Source organism: Capricornis sumatraensis, chromosome X (genome assembly GCF_032405125.1).
Source record: "Capricornis sumatraensis isolate serow.1 chromosome X, serow.2, whole genome shotgun sequence".
Classification (NCBI taxonomy): domain Eukaryota; kingdom Metazoa; phylum Chordata; class Mammalia; order Artiodactyla; family Bovidae; genus Capricornis; species Capricornis sumatraensis.
Genome location: NC_091092.1, coordinates 136,453,582 through 136,472,195, shown reverse-complemented (window position 1 = coordinate 136,472,195; position 18,614 = coordinate 136,453,582). Strand labels below are relative to the sequence as shown.

At 40.1% G+C, this 18,614-nt stretch overlaps 1 protein-coding gene across 1 annotated transcript in view; it reads right to left on the bottom strand.

Moving 5' to 3' along the window:
• Positions 1–18,614, bottom strand: part of ARHGAP6 (Rho GTPase activating protein 6) — a 536,545-nt gene that overhangs the window by 39,644 nt on the left and 478,287 nt on the right. The window contains exons 3-6 of the mRNA XM_068962864.1: positions 18,080–18,151; positions 10,002–10,258; positions 7,331–7,526; positions 1,702–1,757 (exon numbers count right to left, since the gene is read on the bottom strand). Of these exons, the coding sequence (XP_068818965.1) occupies positions 1,702–1,757; positions 7,331–7,526; positions 10,002–10,258; positions 18,080–18,151 (581 nt within the window). The remainder of the gene's footprint in view (positions 1–1,701; positions 1,758–7,330; positions 7,527–10,001; positions 10,259–18,079; positions 18,152–18,614) is intronic.

Genomic DNA, 18,614 nt, shown 5'->3' with positions numbered 1-18,614 from the left:
TTCAAGACAGATGCACTGGCCATCTGCTGGGTACCGGCCCTGTTAAAGGTCCTCAAAGTGCGGTGATGAGTCAAGAGGCAAGCCCTTCCCCTTCTCCAGCTCTCAGTCAGATGATAAACTGGTAATCTCATCAGTCACTAATTAGCTCTTAATACTGTGACAGTTGTTCTGAAGAAAAAGTGTAGGGGTTTATCGAAGTGATATAATAACATCAAATGGTGAGGTGGAGCATACTTCATGCTTGAAATCTGACCACTTATTATTATATTATAGATATATAATTTTTTTTGGAGAGTCCATAATTAAATCTCCATGCAAAGGTTTTCCCTTGGGCAAATAAAGATATAACTGAGGAATAATGTCTGTCACTAGCCACCTGGCCACCTGATAAGAATGGCCATTACTGTCCTGAATGGCTCATCAATTCCAGGTCACTTGTCCTTAGTGTGCACCAGGCAGCCAGAATGAAGAAGGCTTCCATTGGCACCACTCCTATTTGTGACCATTCAAACATACCATGTTTCTTTTCTGAGCGAGAACACACACACACATGCGTGTGTGTGCTGAAAGAAAGGATTCTGGAAAGAGCTTGATCTAAACTGTGTGTCTTGAATTAAATGTCTTTATCTCTCTAAGCCTCAGAAGTGGGTGAAAAGGGCTTGTCTCTCAGCTGGTGGGCGAATTCAGTGAGGTAACGTTTTTGAAAATATTCTGCAGTTCTGCACAGGAGGCCTAAGAAATGTTACTATGCCATCTTCTTCTGCTAGTCCTATTGTGAAATGCTAACTGTTGTTCAGTAGTCTGTTAAGTGACTATTATAAATAAAACCAACCAACCAAACAGAAAACATACTTCTTTTGAAAAAGCCCTTTTGTCTGGACAGAAAAAGATACAAGAAGGCATTTATTTCACTTAGTTTCAATAATATGAACAAATATCGTTTCTTCAGCTTCATCCAACTAAAAATTATTTTCATTTGGCTTCATTTTTGAATTTCTGGGTTCCATACTTCCTTCTGTTGGAACCAACAGAGGGAAAATAATATTTTAATTTTCTGTTAGCCAACATATGAATTTTTTTCTCAAAGGAAGGTTTGTCTTTTATGAAGCTGTCATGAACACAGATATCTGCCTAATCATAGGAACCTGCTTCTGAAGCTCTAATACCAAACTTCTTTTGCAAGAAATCTGGAAAGTTTTGAAGGAAACTGAGGGGTTACAATCCCCACATAGAAGATGAATCGGGGAATCAATGGTTCCATAGAAAATTAATACAATTATTTTTGAGAAGTTAAAGCTATAAATGTAGCATTTTCACAGAGAAGATATTAACGGGATTACTCATATTGCAGTTTAGTAGAAATGGGCACTATATAATTGTTTTCTATTTATTTTCACTTACTGATCAGGTACTCTCTGAATCTCCTGCATTTACAGTGTCAATAAAATGTTTATAAATTAGTTTTGTTTTGTTGTACATGCCAGGGGCACATATAGACGTTGTGCTTTCAATTGTATGATCCTAAATCTTTCTGAGCTTCTGAGCTCACGTTTTACTTCTCGGGACTCAATTATACTATAATCGGTGAGATGGTGTAGAAAAGATATTCAGAAATAAATTTGCATAAGCTCGAACTTTGCACAAGGTAATTCACCTAAAAGTCAAGTGAAACGTACAATATCATCTCCGCTTTTCACTTACTTGTCTCACTCTCTTTTTTGAGCTTCCAACTCGGAATATCCCCACTGTCTGGAGGCCTGCAAATAAGGAAACAAAATCTTCAGTCCTGTTTTATGGTTTCAAACTGGAACAAGTCAAATTAGATATAAAACAGAATGCCAATACCGCACTGCAACATGCAGGGTAACGGTGACTTGACAGCACGCACTGATGCTTATTTATGCCATGCTAGATTCACCAGGTACCTAGAAGTTAGCCCTGCTAGCACCAGGGTCATTTTACATTAAATCTTCTGATTAGACATTGTTCTTGTGATATTATGTATTTTCCACACTTCCTCCATATGAAAAAAATACTGTAACATTTTCTTCATTATTCAGGAGAATTAAATGTGAGTTTTCTATGAATTTCCAGACCTTTATCAATTTGAAGATAGATATTTCTTGTCTCACTGATCATAATTAAAGCATGTACTTATGAAAGAAAATCTATAATGTGCAAAAAATGTAAAAACTGATATACTTTAAAAATACCTGATGCAGAAGTAATGATTTAATATTTTGACTTGTTTCTATACAGTCTTTCTCCATGAAAAAATTATATATAGAGAGAGGAAATGCTGCTGCATTTACTTAATATTATGTCACAAGAATTTTTTAAGCCAGTAAAAATTCTGTGTAAAATGTTACTTAAAATGGATACAAAATACCCTATTACATGAATGTGCCAAAATTCACTTCATATTCTCCTCTGAATGACAATATAGGTTCCACCAACACATATGCACTTGTTCTGATACCATAACTTGCCTATTAGGAACAACTCTGCACATCCGTCTCAGTTTACCTTTCTGATTCTCTTGAGAGCATGTCCTAGAAGTGGGATTATGGGGCCAATGCACCAAGAAGATTTATCTAGTCCTAAATGTCAGTAGTGCCAAGGTTGAGAAGCCTTGCTCCAAAAAATTAGGTCTCTTAAACAATTGATCACAAATTAGAAAGGTCAACAATAGCTCCGCAGTATCATTAAGTATCCAGTCAACATTCAGATAAGGTTCACCAACTGTGATCGGTTGGTGCGCCTTGCAGTCTCTTAATGTGTATGTTTCCCCCCTCGCTGTTTATACCTTTTCCTTGACATAATTGGTTTGATGAAGATATAGCACTGATTTCCCCACAGTAGATCCCCTCAATGTTTGGATGAAGACACTCTGCAGTGCCATTTATATGTTCCTTTCTCCCCTTTATTTCCTCTAAAGAGATAGAGTCAGAGTTTTCTCTTATTCCGCTTAGAATTTTGGGGCAAGAATACTTCACAAGAGCTATTACGCACTTCTTTTGAGGGGGCAGAGAATGTGTGAAGGACTTATTTTCCTATGTAAGCCATCAGTCACTGCCACTGCTGATCATCACCTACATTTACTGTTTCATTGCTGGCTTACTTTCTCTTCATTTGGGATAAAGGCAATGCCAGATTGTAGCTGCCCATGTCTGTTTTGCTGCTACATGAAGAGGGCTGGTGTGAGAGTCAACAGACCATGAAAACATAGTAAACGGGCCAGCAAACATCATTTGCATCCTGAATCTGCCTGATCCTGAATCTAGATAAAATATTCAGACTCCCAGTATGTAAATGGATTTTGGTGGGGGAGGGGGGGTGTATGCTTTGCTTAATCTATTTTTATCTGGGTTCTTCTCTTGCCACTGAAAGAGTTCTGACTAGTCCAGTATATAATTAAATTGGAAAAAGTTTAAAATCTTTATAACATTATTTCTTTCCATCCTGAAACAAAGTAGACATCTTACTTTGTTTCTTAATTCCTTAATGTCTCTTGGTAAAGCTTGCAGTTTTTTTTTCACAGAAGTTTCTTACTTCTTATTTCAGGTATTCTAGCTATACTGTACATTTGATATCAATATAAATGAATTATTTTATTGGTATCCCAACCCAGGGGTAGAACCCAGGTCTCTCACATTGTAGACATACGCTTTACCGTCTGAGCCACCAGGGAAGTCCCTTTTATTGGTAGAGTACATAATATTATTGCTTTTACATAAGACGTGGATATATTTTTGTATATTTATTTTATGGTCTTGCCACATTGTGTATTAGGTATAAGACTTTTAAAGTTGGTTTTCTAGAGTTTCTCAGTTAGAAAATATAATATGTAAAAATATTCAAAAATATAATATCAAAAAATGGACTATTTTTATCACTTTTATATCTTATACGTGTTATCCTGAATTTCCAGAATAATTTGAGAGAACCATGCTGAGAGGCTAGTCATTGCTGATTTGCACAAGTACATCTTGGTGCTCTGCTCTTGGGTGGAATTTTTGCTCTGCATCTGTTCTCAAAAGACTTCTGTTCCTTCCTTGTTGTTGCCATCAATTTGTCTGCCTTATAATTGAGTCCAGCCAACCCCCCACTTAATTTATTGCTTCTAACCTCAGTGGGGACTTGAAAACAACATAATAAAGATATTAGAATCAAACACAGAATTATATTTCTTCACCTACAAGATGAGCATAATAAGTATCCACCTCAGAAGTTGTTCAATGATTCAATTAATCAATACATATAAAATACATAGACTTGTATATGGCACCTATAGAGAGATATAGGCCCTGACTGGTGTAAATGAGAATTTCCATGCAAAACAGAAAACTTTATTCTAATAGTGCTGTGCTGTGCTCAGTTGTTCAGTCGTGTCTGACTCTTTGTGACCCCATGGACTGCAGTCCACCAGGCTCCTCCGTCCATGGGATTCTCCAGGCAAGAACACTGGAGTGGGTTGCCATTTCCTTCTCCAGGGCATCTTCCTGACCCAAGGATCGAACCCACGTCTCCTGCATTGGCAGGCAGATTCTTTACCACTGAGACACTTGGCAAGCCCTTATTATACTAGTATGACTTCACAATTTTAATTCTGGCTGCATTATTGTCTTGTTGGTTTGATAGTTTCCAAATAGCTGAATTTCTACATAAGTGAGATATCACATAAGGGCACTTTCTTCCCACATGAGACTATTCTTTTGCTTGAATTCCTCCAGTCTGGGCAGAAATGTCTATTTCTATGTCATTATTTCCTCAATTATAGTACTTTTCCACTCAGTAAAGGTGACCGTGATTTTGAAAATAACTATTAATAGCTAGTGATTGATTACTGTAATTTCTATGTATCAATTGATTATAATCTAAGTTTTTAATTAATTAATTTTTAGGCAGAGCAGATGACAGCCTTCAGATAGCCAATGCCATTCTCTGATATAAGCTTTAGAGTCATTTTCCTCAAGAAGATTCAGTCCAGGCATTCAGTAACCTTGACTTGAGATAGTCACTGAGAAAAAACAGGTGTCCATCAAAAAAGTCCTAGATCTGGCAAAGAAATGTGACATTGCTAAACCCTGTCCCAGAAATTGATGCAATCACTTTTCTCTCCTTTTCCTCAGAAGCCGAAATGGAAACTAGACCCCAGGCACTCGAATCCCAGGCTTAGAGAATTCAAGTAACGAGGGCAGGCATAATAAATCGGCACCCCCCCCCCCCCCCGCCCCGGCTCCCCGCCTCAACTCAGCCTAAATCGAGAGACAGAAGAGAGTCTGACTCTTATGTTGTCTGGTTTTTTGTTTTTGTTTCTGTTTGAAATGTGCGGTTCACAGAAAGCAAGGATGGTTAAGGAAGTTTGGCCTAATAGTAGAGAAAGCATTTGGTGAAGTAAAAGTGGGGAAGGGTAGTGTACACGAATATAGATGGAGTCAAGACTACTGTCCAAGACCGTTTTTTTTTTCCTCTCTCTCCATTTTTTTTGTTTTGTTTTATTATTGTGCGTGTAAGTCCAAGACCGATTTGAGAGAGAATGAAAAGACCTTTGACAAATATCTATAAGGCTAAAGTGACTCAAACTCTCCGCTATCCATTTCAAAAACTGGCAAATAAAGTCTTACAAAAATTGCTTTTGAAGTTTGCTCTTTTTTTGTGATTAATATCTGTTTGAATTTGAGCCTGTCTCTTATTTTTTCCAGAGCCATTTGGTCTAAGCATCATGGAAACTCAGAACAGAATCAGGACCTTGAAAGATCATGCAGGTATCTTCTTTCCTTGGCCCTAAAGTGCACTGTAACTATTTCCCACACCACCCTCCACCCCAAGAAAACACGAACTGCCCTGTTTTTCAGTAATCTTAAAGGAAATGCTATTTCACAAAATAAAATTCATGAAAGTTTATTTTCCAACAGAAAATATAAAGACATGCCAAGTTTTCTTTCACAAAAGCAGTTGCGCAACCTGTCACTGCATTTTTGGATGATCGGAGTAGATTGGAGCATGACCGGAGTAGAATTTTCTCATTTAGAATTCTTTAAAGTACCTTACGGTTCACTCTCTACATTCTTTACAAGGAAAAATTATAATTATAAAAGTATGAGTTGCTTTTTCTACCTCATAGTAAAGTATAGACTGAATTTGTGTATTCATGGTACTGAACTCTTTACTTGCTGAGCTATTTTGAAAAATAATTCTGTTCATGTAATACTGATTGAACATTTACATTGTTATCATGATACTAAGTTTTGGGAATTCCAAAAATCTAACATACTTTTCTTGATGTCTAGCTTATCTTCTAAGGAGAAGAGACAGATAAACAAACACATGAACATATGCACATACATCCACATATTAAAATTTTGCATAAGCAAAGTTTTAATACGTATTAATTATATTAAGTCACTCATATGTTATCTAGTGATCTCCATATATAACAAGATGATTAATTTTTGTAAAGCCCCACTTTTACTAGAAATAGATGAGAATGTTACTGTAGTTATGTCTGTATATCTTGAGGATTTCTTTTTCTGTTTGTTTTCTTTATTATGATGAGTACATCATTTTTTATAGTAAAAAGGTAATTACAGTGATGTATGTGAATCATTTCTCAATAAAACTGGAAAAAAGAAGCAATTAATAAACTCTTCTCATTCCATAAAATTCATGCTAACATTATAGAAAACAAATTCAGGTTGTAGACATGGCAGTTTGATGAGCCAAAAGTCTAAAGTTCAACAAAGATTTTAAAGAACCGTACATAGCTTTAAAGTCAGCATATAAAGTGGAACTGAGTTGCCAAAAGGGGCATGATGAAGAAATTTTAAGTGGACATCTTTCCACAAAAATGCAAATAACAATATACAAAACTATTGCCCAAAACTACATATTTTCTATTCACTTAAGGAATGGTTTCCCAATCTTTTTTTTTTTTTTAAAGAAGTTGATTCTTTCTTTTAAAGGAAGCCTTGAGTAACCTCAACATGTAAAGAACATAGAAGTGGCTCTGCTTTGTTTAAAGGAGGCCTTGAGGATAACCCAGCCCAACACACCTTGTCCTCCCTTCAATTTCCTGTCTCCAGTGTCACTTCTGAGGACTCTTTGGCTCTAGGGAGTTTGAATATCATCAAGTTTATCCCCCCCCCCCCCCACCGCCATATCTTGTTTATCCCTACTGGGCTTATGCCAACACTATGTAAACTTTCTTCACAAAGGAAGTTTCGACCTAGAGCCTGATCAAATGAATATAGGATTGAAATTGGGTGTTTAAATGAATGATGCTTGAATACATGAAAGTACTTGATTGCTGACACTCAAGTCTGCTTACCATGTTTTTCAAGATGTTGACAGCAGCTGTCCACCAGCCTCGGGACCTGCCTGTAAATAGGATTCAGGCTGAGTTTCTTATCTCTGGCTTTTTCTTTTTTATTTTGAGCCTCAGCAGGCAAGGAGAGCTGTAATGCTTCCAGCAGTCGAGACTGATTGTCATCAAGATCGGTGATAGAATCCACTGACATTGCACCCTGCAAATTATACACAGACATGAACAAAGAGTACAGATGGAGAAAATAAAAACTGCTTCCCCCAATGCTGTCCAATAAATACTTTTGCCCACTTAAAATTATACTGTTTAATTGTGCTGTTTCTATTTTAAAAGGAAAAAACCAAACACCTTTTGAAAAAGTTAGGAAACCTTCACGACATAGGGTAAGGTACTGAGAGTTACAATTTCAACAATAGACAACTTTTTCCAAATGGAAGACAAGAGATGGCAAACATACAATTAAAATAGTTTGACCCAACCACTTCATTCCTTGAAACAAGAAAAAAAAAAATCACATACTTGATGAATGAGGTAAAGTCAGAGAACGCTTGTGAATTAAAAAAAAAACAAAAACAATTCAACTATGGCTCTAGAAAGTAGATTTTAAAATAGGATTCCATAAACAGTCTTAGTTTGGTTTTCCCCAGAAGTGGCACAATGTGCTTTATTAGGGGACAGTCCCAGGAGATAGCTGTAGGGAGTGGGGAAATGAGAAAGGGGAGTGAAGGCAGCCAGCGGAGGGAGCCCCACCAAGCCCGTGACAAGCCTGTGGGCAGCTGGAGCCCGACTGCCCTGGGAACCTGGACGATCATGTAGGTCATGTACCTCAGAGCTATTCCTGCTTAGGAGTGAGGGGGCTGAAGTACTTACCACAAGTCTCCAGAGTCATTGATTAAGGGCAACTTCTGGTAGGGGTAGGGAGGTGACATGAATGTCTTCCTACTTGCAGGCTGTCATCTGCATGGGTGGGTGTCTCTGGCCATCAGAGAGAGCCTCCAGCCAAGAAATGAGGTCAGTGACAGGTGGAAAGAGGGCTGGCACGCTAGGAATGGTAAGAGCTAAGGGTAAGGACACAGGGCACCAATGATGTCTGTATGGCCACCCACTCATTGATGAAACCTAGAGGAAGAAGTTGGCAGCTGGTGTCCTAGCAAGGCCTGGACAGAGGGGAGGGCACTGGGGAGGCCCACTGCCTGGGCTCTAGAGTCTCAGAAAGCTCATACATGGCATTTTGGTGTCATTGCCTTGTAGACTTATACACACAGTCGGAGAGATTATCATGGGACTGGAAGAACACTTCCATCATGCAAATTCAAATATTCCAGGATGCTGTCATTTCTTCAGTTTTAAACACAGGGAAATGCTGGAAACAGCGGTGGGTGGCTCAGGTGCCCCTGAATCTTGGAGAGGTTCTAAATATTGGAGGCTGACTGAGCATTGTGGATTTTAACTGGGAAGTGTCTGGGGTTTTAACTAGGGTAGGAGTTGATGGCTGGAGATGGCAAAGATTTGGGCTTTCAGGCAAGAGGAAAAGGAGAGATCTCTTAATGACCCAGGAAGTTTCAGAGATATTTATCTCCTGATTCAGCTAATCATCAACCAATTTGCCTAGAAACTCAGCTTTCCTGGAATGAAATGTGAAATCTGAAGTGCTAAATAATAGCACAGTGCCTGGAACATGGTACTCACTTAATAAATGGAGCCATATTATTGTGTGCTATGCTAGGTCGCTTCAATTGTGTCTGACTCTTTGTGACTCCATGAACTGCAGCCCGTCAAGTTCCTCTGTCCATGGGATTCTCCAGGCAAGAATATTGGAGTGGGTTGTCATGCCCTCTTCCAGGGCAATCTTCCTGACCCAGGGATCAAACCCATGTCTCTTATATCTCCTGAATTGGCAGGCGGGCTCTTTACCACTAGTGCCACCTACCATGTTATTACAATATTGATTTGAAAGAGGATATGTGTGTGTGTGTATTTCTACAGTTATGTTGGAGAAAAAACCCACGCCCTATTGATAAGAAAAATCTCATTGTTTATGAAGTAAGTGTAAGTAAGTGTTAGTAGCTCAGTCCTGTTCGATGCTTGGCAACCCCATGGACTGCAATCTGCCAGGCTTCTCTGTCCATGGGATTCTCCAGGTAAGAATACTGGAATGGGTAGCCATTCCCTTCTCCAGAGGATCTTCCCCACCCAGAGGTCGAACCTGAGTCTCCTGCATTGCAGGCAGCTTCTTTATCGTCTGAGCCACCAGGGAAGCCCCGCGTATGGAGACAGGTAGCAAATGTACTTAGCCAGGCATAGTTCTTAGATGAGATGAAGAGATTAACAAAAACACTTGGCCCTGCCCTCAAGCCTCACAGTCTCACAGGAAATTCTGGTAACAACAGAAGATCACACGAGAGCAGGATCAGTGGTGATGTTGTAGAATGTTCTGAATATCATGGGTAACCAAGGAGAGGCACCCAATACCTTTGAAAGGGGTCAGGGAAAGGTTGTGAGGGTGTGTCAGGTGTCTCGGGGCCAGTGCAAATTCTCCCTGAATGGGGTTGTTGACAGATTCTTGGACACAAACTATATTTCCAGTTTTCACATAAGCCAAGACTCAGAGAAGAACCTTAGAACTCTTCCGTTGTCCTAACTTCAGTGTCAGAGAAAACAGTGGCCAACTCACCCTCCTCCTGGCCCGAGGAGCCGGCTCCGGGGTATTGGGAGACGTTGACTCATTTGGTGTTTCCGAGGTGGAGCTGAGAGATGAGTTACTGCTTGAGAGTTCTTTGTTTTGTCTTTTATTTCCAAATGGGAGGAGGGAAGCCACAAAATCAGAGGCATCCTTGTGCTCGTCCCTCTGCGAGTCCTGTTTGAGTTTATAGGCCCGGTCATTTGCGATAACTTGGGATAAGGGCATTCCAAACGCCTGTGGGATGAACTCTGGAATCAAAAGAACAAACATTCACTTACAGAGGAAGAGCAGACCAGGGAAGACTCTCAGTCACGTTGCAGATCGAAGGGCAGACAGATTCAAATGACTGTTTTCTGAAGAACTGATCCATCCAAAAAATATGGAGATGACTTTTGGGTTTGTCAGAGAGGCCAAAGTTTCTATCTCAGTAAAAGAAAGTCAGTTTGTTTAAAGAGCAAGGGTTTTAGAAATCTAGGCTTCCAGCTTTTCGCCATGTATCTCAAGAATGTTTAAAGGAAATAACTTTACAGAGAAAGGTGACATTTCTGATAGGATGAACATGGTCTATACAGTCCATGGAATTCTCCAGGCCAGAATACTGGAGTGGGTAGTCTTTTCCCTTCTCCAGAGGATCTTTCCAACCTAGGGATTGAACCCAGGTCTCCGGCATCAGGCACATTCTTTACTAGGTGAGCCATAAGGGAAGCCCAAGAATACTGGAGTGGGTAGCCTATTCCTTTTCCAGTGGATCTTCTTGACCCAGGAATCGAACTGGGGTCTCCTGCATTGCAGGCAGATTCTTTACTAACTGAGCTATCAGGGAAGCCCCCTCATAAGTACACCATTTTACAGACTTAAGTCTTTGATGGATGTCTCAAGAACCCCCAAAGCTTACAAGGCCTGAGAAGACTCTGTGCATATGCATTCATTCAACAGGCACTTAGTGTGCACGTACACCCGTGGTGGATTCATGTCAATGTATGGCAAAACCAATACAGTATTGTAAAGTAAAATAAAGTAAAAATAAAAATTAAAAAAAAAAAAAACCCAGGCACTTAGTGAATACCTATATGTACTATGTCAAGCTATGCAGTGGGGAGTATGCTCATGCAGGCTTCAGAATGTGGGGTGGGGTAAGGGAGTAGAGAATCAGATACATAAATAATTATAATTGAGTCTATCATGTGCCATACTGGCTTCCTTGGTGACTCAGTGATAAAGAACCCGCCTGCCAATGCAGGAGACCCAGGTTCGATCCCCCCTGCGTAAGGAAGAGCCCCTGGAGGAGGGCATCGCAACTCACTCCAGTATTCTTGCCTGGAGAATCCCATGGACAGCGGAGCCTGGTGGGCTATAGTCTACGAGGTCTCAAAAGAGTCAGACACAGCTGATTGACTAAACCACCACCACACGGGCTGTTAAGAGAGATGCAGAAAGCCTGAAATTCAAGTAAGTGGTTATACTTCGAGGTTCCAAGTGAAAGACCCGTGCCTGATATGACAACCCAAGAGGCAGAGGAGCAGCTGGGGAAGGAGTTTGTTCAGTTCTTTCTTTGTGTTTTTGTCCCCGCATGCTGCCTCCAATTGCTGGGTTTGTGGTGTCACTCTCATGATCTACGTTCAAGCCATTCTCCTGGCCACACACAGAAGTGGGTTCTCACCACCGACCATCTGGGGAAGGGCCCAGGATATAATTTGTTACATCCTCCAGGAAGGACAGTTTTGGGGAAGGAGGATCATGGAGATGGAGACAGTTGCATTCTGGATCTCTAGAGTAAATCCATTTGTATACACACACATTGTAAGCACACCAGTCCTTAGGGCCAGGCATTTTATTGGTAATATTTTAAATTCATGCTGAAAAGCATTAATAATTAAATTAAATGGATTATTTCTTTGAGGCTCAAAATTACATCTCCTAGCAGCAGAAACTGGAGTCTAGCCTCGCCCTTGTTTTTATAACCCTTGTGAATAAAACCAGAATGATCAAGGGAAAACAATTCAAAGGTTGAAAAGGCGAACATTAAATCAGGTGGAAAGAGGCTGTAAAAGGTTTTCCTCTTTGATCCATGGCAACAGCTTGAACATCACTGGGCTAGTACACAAATCTGCAGTAAAAGCAGAAATGGCACTTGAAAAGTCTGCACCTCTTGTTCTGTCAAAACATGCAATTTATGTTGAAGTGAAAAATCAAAACTTCCACATTTCTGGATTTTCAGAAGATGCTTCTCACCCTCTATCACCAAACTAGTCGGCACATGATGATACAAAAAATAATTTAGGCATTTGTTTTGAGGATCAGTGTGGACAGGGTAGCAAGATCCAATAGTCACTACTGGTAAAAGGTCATTTTCACTACTAGCAAAATTAGAAACCAAACAGGCAGCTCAGGATTTATTGTGTCTATCAGTGCTACCTCGTCTATGGGAATAATCAAATAGTTTTCCTTCAAAAAGTTTGGGGCAAGTCTAGGAACAAGTGTATGGCAAGGCTGATGGCTATTTGGAATACACAAAAAACTTTTGGAGAGTAATAACAGCAGAAAGGACATTGATGAATGTATAAAATGACCTGTGTCTGCTCAAGTAGGCATATTCATACAGGGATTTAATATGACATGAGGAGTATTGATTTCTTTTTGAGACATTTTATCCACATAAAGGGAACCAACCAGCTTCGGCTAGAGATTTCTAATATCCTTGGCAAAAAAGAAGTAATATGGTTTCCTTCAGTATCTGTCATTTTTCATATCTAAAAGTCTGTTGCTCTACTTGTAAATTGGAATCATGGAATACAAATGAAGCAGATGGAATACATAAAGTCATTCTCCCCAAATGACTCTTTCACTTCTCTTTTCTTTCCATTGAAGAGATGTAGCCACCTATAACAGGTTTTTATTTCTCTCTAATAGGCTTTTTTCCCTGGCTGAGTTTATGTATTCTTTCAGTGGTAGTGTTTTGATCTAATCTCTTTAATTTCTCACTGCTTTCTCCGGAGAACTCTCTCAGGCTTGAGAGAGGAGATAGATCTCTCTATGCCCTGAACTTGTGTCTAGTCGCTGGAAAGTTCTCGGCAGGGTTCCTTGCATATAATTGCTTCTCGAAATGTGGTTATTGTAAAATTGAGGATTCAGCCCAACCAGGTTGAGCAAAACCTTCCTTTTTGTGTAAATAAAGTGCTGGGCACAGGCTTATCTGTGGGCTCGAACCTCTTCTGTTGGAGGGAAGAGGAAACCTACGGACTCTGCGCTGATAGCTGTTAATAAAACTGATAATGGGTTTTTCAAACCATAAAGACATTAATCAAGAGTCAATGTTCTGGGGCCAGGGACAGTGTGTATCCCGTTCTGATCTATTTTCTGTGTTTCCTGAGGAGACGGCATCCCCTGCCATCCTCCCTGCAGACTGTCTCTGTTGCCTCCCCGTGGTCCTGAGTCCCTGGAGGTGATGTGCTGGTCTCTCAGCTCCCTGCAGCAATTTCCAGATCCTTCCCTCCCACTGCGTGGCTGAAACCTGGGGCTGCAAGCTTCCTTGGCACCCCTGCTCATCGCTATCTTCTATCCTGGCAGTCAGAACCCTTGGCCACCATCATCCCAGGTGACGTGGATGTCTGCCTAAATGACCCATCTGATTCTCTGTCCTCACATCTCCTTGACTTCCTCCTCCTCTTCTGTTTTCCTGCATGCCGCCTTTTTCACCAGCTCCCTCGGTCCCAATCCTGGACCTTACCTTCACCGGAACTAAGTGCAGGGCAGCAAAGAAGACACAGATGTAAAGAAGAGACGTTTGAACTCAGGGGGAGAAGGAGCGGGCAGGATTTGAGAGAAAAGCCCTGAAACATATATATTACCATGTGTAAAATAGATAGCCAGTGATGTTTGATGTATGATGCAGGGCACCCAAAGCCAGTGCTCTGGGACAATCTGGAGGGATGGGGTAGGGAGGAGGGGGCTGGGGTTCAGGATGGAGGGGACGCATGTATGCCTATGGCTGATTCATGTTGATATATGGCAAAACCCATCACAACACTGTAAAGTAATTACCCGCCAATTAAAGCAAATTAAAAAAAAAATTTAATAGATGCAAAAAAAGGTGATCTGGCATCTGGATTGAGGCTTCCTCCCTCCACTGTTGTCTCACACCTCCAACCCAGATCATATTTTACACTGCGGTGTGACAGTCCTTTCAAAGGTACCATTAAGCCATCCCTCCTTAATTTATAGTAACAAATACTTGATGTTTCAACTGTTATTTAATATGACACAGAATGAAGTTGTATCAACTATTCTTCTATAGGGGCTACTTCACAGCTCACATGTCGTAACACATCTAGAGAGGGAGGGACAATAAAACGTGGCATGATGTCATTTCAGCATAAAGAAAGGTGCTAGACCTGACTATCACCAGAGTTTACGTCGATAAACATATGGCATCATCTGAAAATATCCTGTAGAGTGGGGACCTAGCTCCCAGACTTAGGCTATGGTAAAACCTATTCCCCTTGTGCTCTGATTAGGAACATTATTAACTGGAACAAAGCAGCTATTTTTAAACCTTTTTTCCCCCAAAGTGATTCTTTTTGACAGAAGAAAGAAATTTTCTGAAGTTCTGAAAGTTGAAAAAATACTTTTGGGATGCCAAGTAATTTAACTAAGAGAAATGAAGGACTTGGAAGTATTCTGTATGAAAATATATGTTTTCTGAACCAGCATCAATCCTGGTTTCCATATGGAAATCATAAGTCATATGGGCACTGCTTAAAGTGGCAGGAGGGACACAGAAGTGTCACAGGATCTGTTGTATATTACGTTAAGGCAATTTAATAAAACACAGGACATGATTCACTCTGATTGAATCAATTAATGTAGCAGCAAATCAAACATTTAATGAGTCACTCTATTGGGAGAGCAATTTGATTCTAAAAAGCTGCTCCTATCTATTTTTAGATGACCTAACCCAAAAGGTCATTTAGAGTTTCCTGTTTTCCTTCTTTTACTCTTGAATTCAAATGATTGTCATTTTTCACATGTGCAGCTGTTATGAACCCAAATGGTAATATTCAAATGGAAGAAAACAATGTGAACTGGCCACAACTGTGAGAGCCCTGCACACTGCTCCATCACACCCTGGTTCCCAGGACATCCATGTGATGGATGTGTGGACATATATAGGACTTTCTAGTCAGAGAAAAATGCCATGTCATTAAGCTTGACTGAAGCCTAGGATATCATCTTTTTAACTATCAAAGCTAAAAACAAACAAACAAACACAACCACCTCTTATGCCATATATCTTGATATTTCTTTCCTTAGTTGGATACATGATGTATCTTTTCCTTGGAATCACCAGAATCTGCCTTCCTTTTCCCAGCCAGCACCCTGTGCGACCTCATAGAACACTGCCAAATTTTCAGTGAGCCTATATAATATCTAAATACGATTTGGTCTGAAAAAGGTATACTAGCCCAGTGCATACTGGCTGATTACTTCCCCTGGCCTTTCCTGCCCAACCCTTACTTCCTGCTGTTTTCTTATATGGAGAAGCACACATACATCTCCCTCTCCTGAGGGAATCAAAACATCTGCAAAAAACAGAAATGCTCATTCTGTTTCATTTAACACGAATGGGCACTTCTGAAGAATCACCTCACGTCTACATTTTGAGTGTTCAGATCCCAGTACCAATATCATCATCTTAGAATAAACAACTTTAAAGATAACACATTACTAATATCAGTCTGGATGATCCCTTTAATAACTCTATAACACCGAGGATTACTCTAATCTAATGAGATAAAGATGGCCCATGGCAGGAATAGGATGAGTAAAAACTCTAGTTTAAAAAAGCTACCCTGGCTACTAATCTTCATTTAAAATATAAGGGCATGAGTTTATGAATTAATTGAACAGAATACAATTTTTCAGACAATGATGGATAGCTGAAGAAGAGTACATATCCATTGTATTCGTTATGCTAACATGAGATTCTGCTACGGTAGACTGTGCCCTGATGGGTAAACTGGTTAGTATGGACCAGAGTTCTCATCGTAGGAGGTGCACATTGGTAGTCATAAAATGACTCATGCCCAGTACCTTAGAGACAAATGGGGTCAGATTTTCTGAGGTGGGGCATTGGAATATTTAAAGGTTTCACAAATTATTCTATCAGTACAATGCAGTCAGGGGCAGGGATCCTGGATATTTTCATGTCCTTTCCTCCAGCTGGAGGTAAACATTTGAAATGTCTGGAGATACTCTGGTTGGGAGCAGTGGTACTGGCATCGAGTGGTAGAGACCAGGGATGCTTATATTAAACATCTCAGACAGTGTACAGGACAGCCCCCACAGCAAAGAATTGTTCTGTAGAAAATGTCAACAGTCCCAAGATTGAGATATCATGCTCTAAGGGAAGTAAAACACTAGTTTTCTATTCTCTAGAATTCTTTTTTAAATTTTATTTTTAAAATGTATTTTTTAACTGGAGGAAAGTTGCTTTACAATATTGTGATGGGTTCTGCCATATGACAATGCAAATCAACCATCATCATACATATAGCATACATTTATATCATATATATCACCTCCCTCTAGTCTCCCTCCTCTCCCACCACCGCACATCTAGATCATCACAGAGTGCCTACAACTTCTCGCCAGCAATCAGTTTTATACATGGTAGTGTAGATACATCTATGCTACTTTCTCCATTCGTCCCACTCTTTCCTTCCCTCACTGTGTCCATAAGTCTGTTCTCTATATTTGCATTTCCATTCCTTCCCTGCAAATAGGTTCATCAATACCATTTTTTTCTATTAGAATTCTTTATCTCTTTTTAGTCCAAGAACCAGATGTCATGACCCTTTAGGCACAATTCAAGATATGGGTGTAGAGTCTGGGATCAGTGGTGTATCTAGGTCTTGTCTAATACTTACCACAATGCATTTATTTTTATACCTTTGATTTCATTGCCTTTCATTACTCTCAAGCAGAAATTTGATCATTATATAAAAGAACGCCAAGGCAAGACATATGGCCTCCCTTACTCAACACTTATTCACTATGACACATACGTTCATATGACCATACCACTCAGCAGTCATTTCATATGAAGACGTAGAAACAAGCCACAAAAAGATATACTGGGCTAATGGGGCCCAGGTGCCCATTATGCGGGCTCAATGAATATTAGTTAAAAAGGAACACAAATACCTCTGCTGCTGCTGCTGCTAAGTCGCTTCAGTCGTGTCCGACTCTGTGCGACCCCAGAGACGGCAGCCCACCAGGCTCCCCCGTCCCTGGGGTTCTCCAAGCAAGAACACTGGAGCAGGTTGCTATTTCCTTCTCCAATGCATGAAAGTGGAAAGTGAAAGTGAAGTTGCTCAGTCGTGTCTGACTCGTAGCGACTCCATGGACTGCAGCCTACCAGGCTCCTCCGTCCATGGGATTTTTCAGGCAAGAGTACTGGAGTGGGGTGCCATTGCATTCTCCGCCAAATACCTCTGAGAGAGTGGCTAAACTATTGGTTTCCTAAATATCCACAGAAGGGGACAGTATGAAGACAGTCAACCATTCCCAAAACCCACAGGGCAAAAAAAAAAATGAGTATGCTGTGATCTAACATTACAATGCTGACAACAGCCCATCTTCACTAACCATGAGGATGAGACTATTTCTTTCCAGTAGAAATGGTAGGCAAATCCAAACTCTTTGTCATTCAACTAGCCCTGCCTAACTATCTAGATTTGCCAGACAGCTGGTTAGCGTTAGAGATACTATCCATGGCTACTCAACCCAGGTTTTCGTTATACACTGATGATTGGGCAGCTTCATAATTGGAACCATGAACTTGGCATGAATCATACTTTGCTCAAACCAGTTGAACTCATCAATTCAGTACAGGGCCACTCGAACACAAAAGAGTAGACCCAAACAGCCTTTAATGGCATTCCACTGTAGAAATCCAGTTTACATAATAGAGTTGAACCATGTAAGTCAATGCAATTCTAAAACCCCAGCAAATTCAACCAGTATGCTCCATGGAAGACACATTTGCTTTAGTTCATTCTGTCTTTTACCTCTGTCTTTGTTTTTCTCCTTCCCGAGTGAATCCAGTTTCTTTCTCAAAGATTTCTTTCTCTTTTGTCCATCTGTAAATATTAAACAAATGAAAAGTTGTAAAAACGAGCAGATAAATGACAGTTTACATTTTCAATAAATACATTTGAGCAGAAGTGTGACCCCTCACTTTACTCATAATTTGGCATTTTAAGCAGAGTAATGGGCTTGAAAATATGTGAAAATTCTTAACTTGAATTGAACATATAGCCAGAATCTTGTTGTGTGCTCTTTAATTCTATTTCAACCATGGAAAATACAGGAAACTTATTTCCTTCAGAGGCCATTTAGTTTTGACACTTACATATGTTTGCTTTTACTATTACATGAGTCTCTTCATATTTATGCAAACTAATGTCATCTCAAATTAAATCTCCATGAGAGGGGAGTCAACAGTACACACAGCTTTGACATCCATGAGCTAATAGAGTGTAACTGAATAAGGAAGTGAATTTGGGGTCCATAGAACTCAAATCTAATCATTGTTACACCATT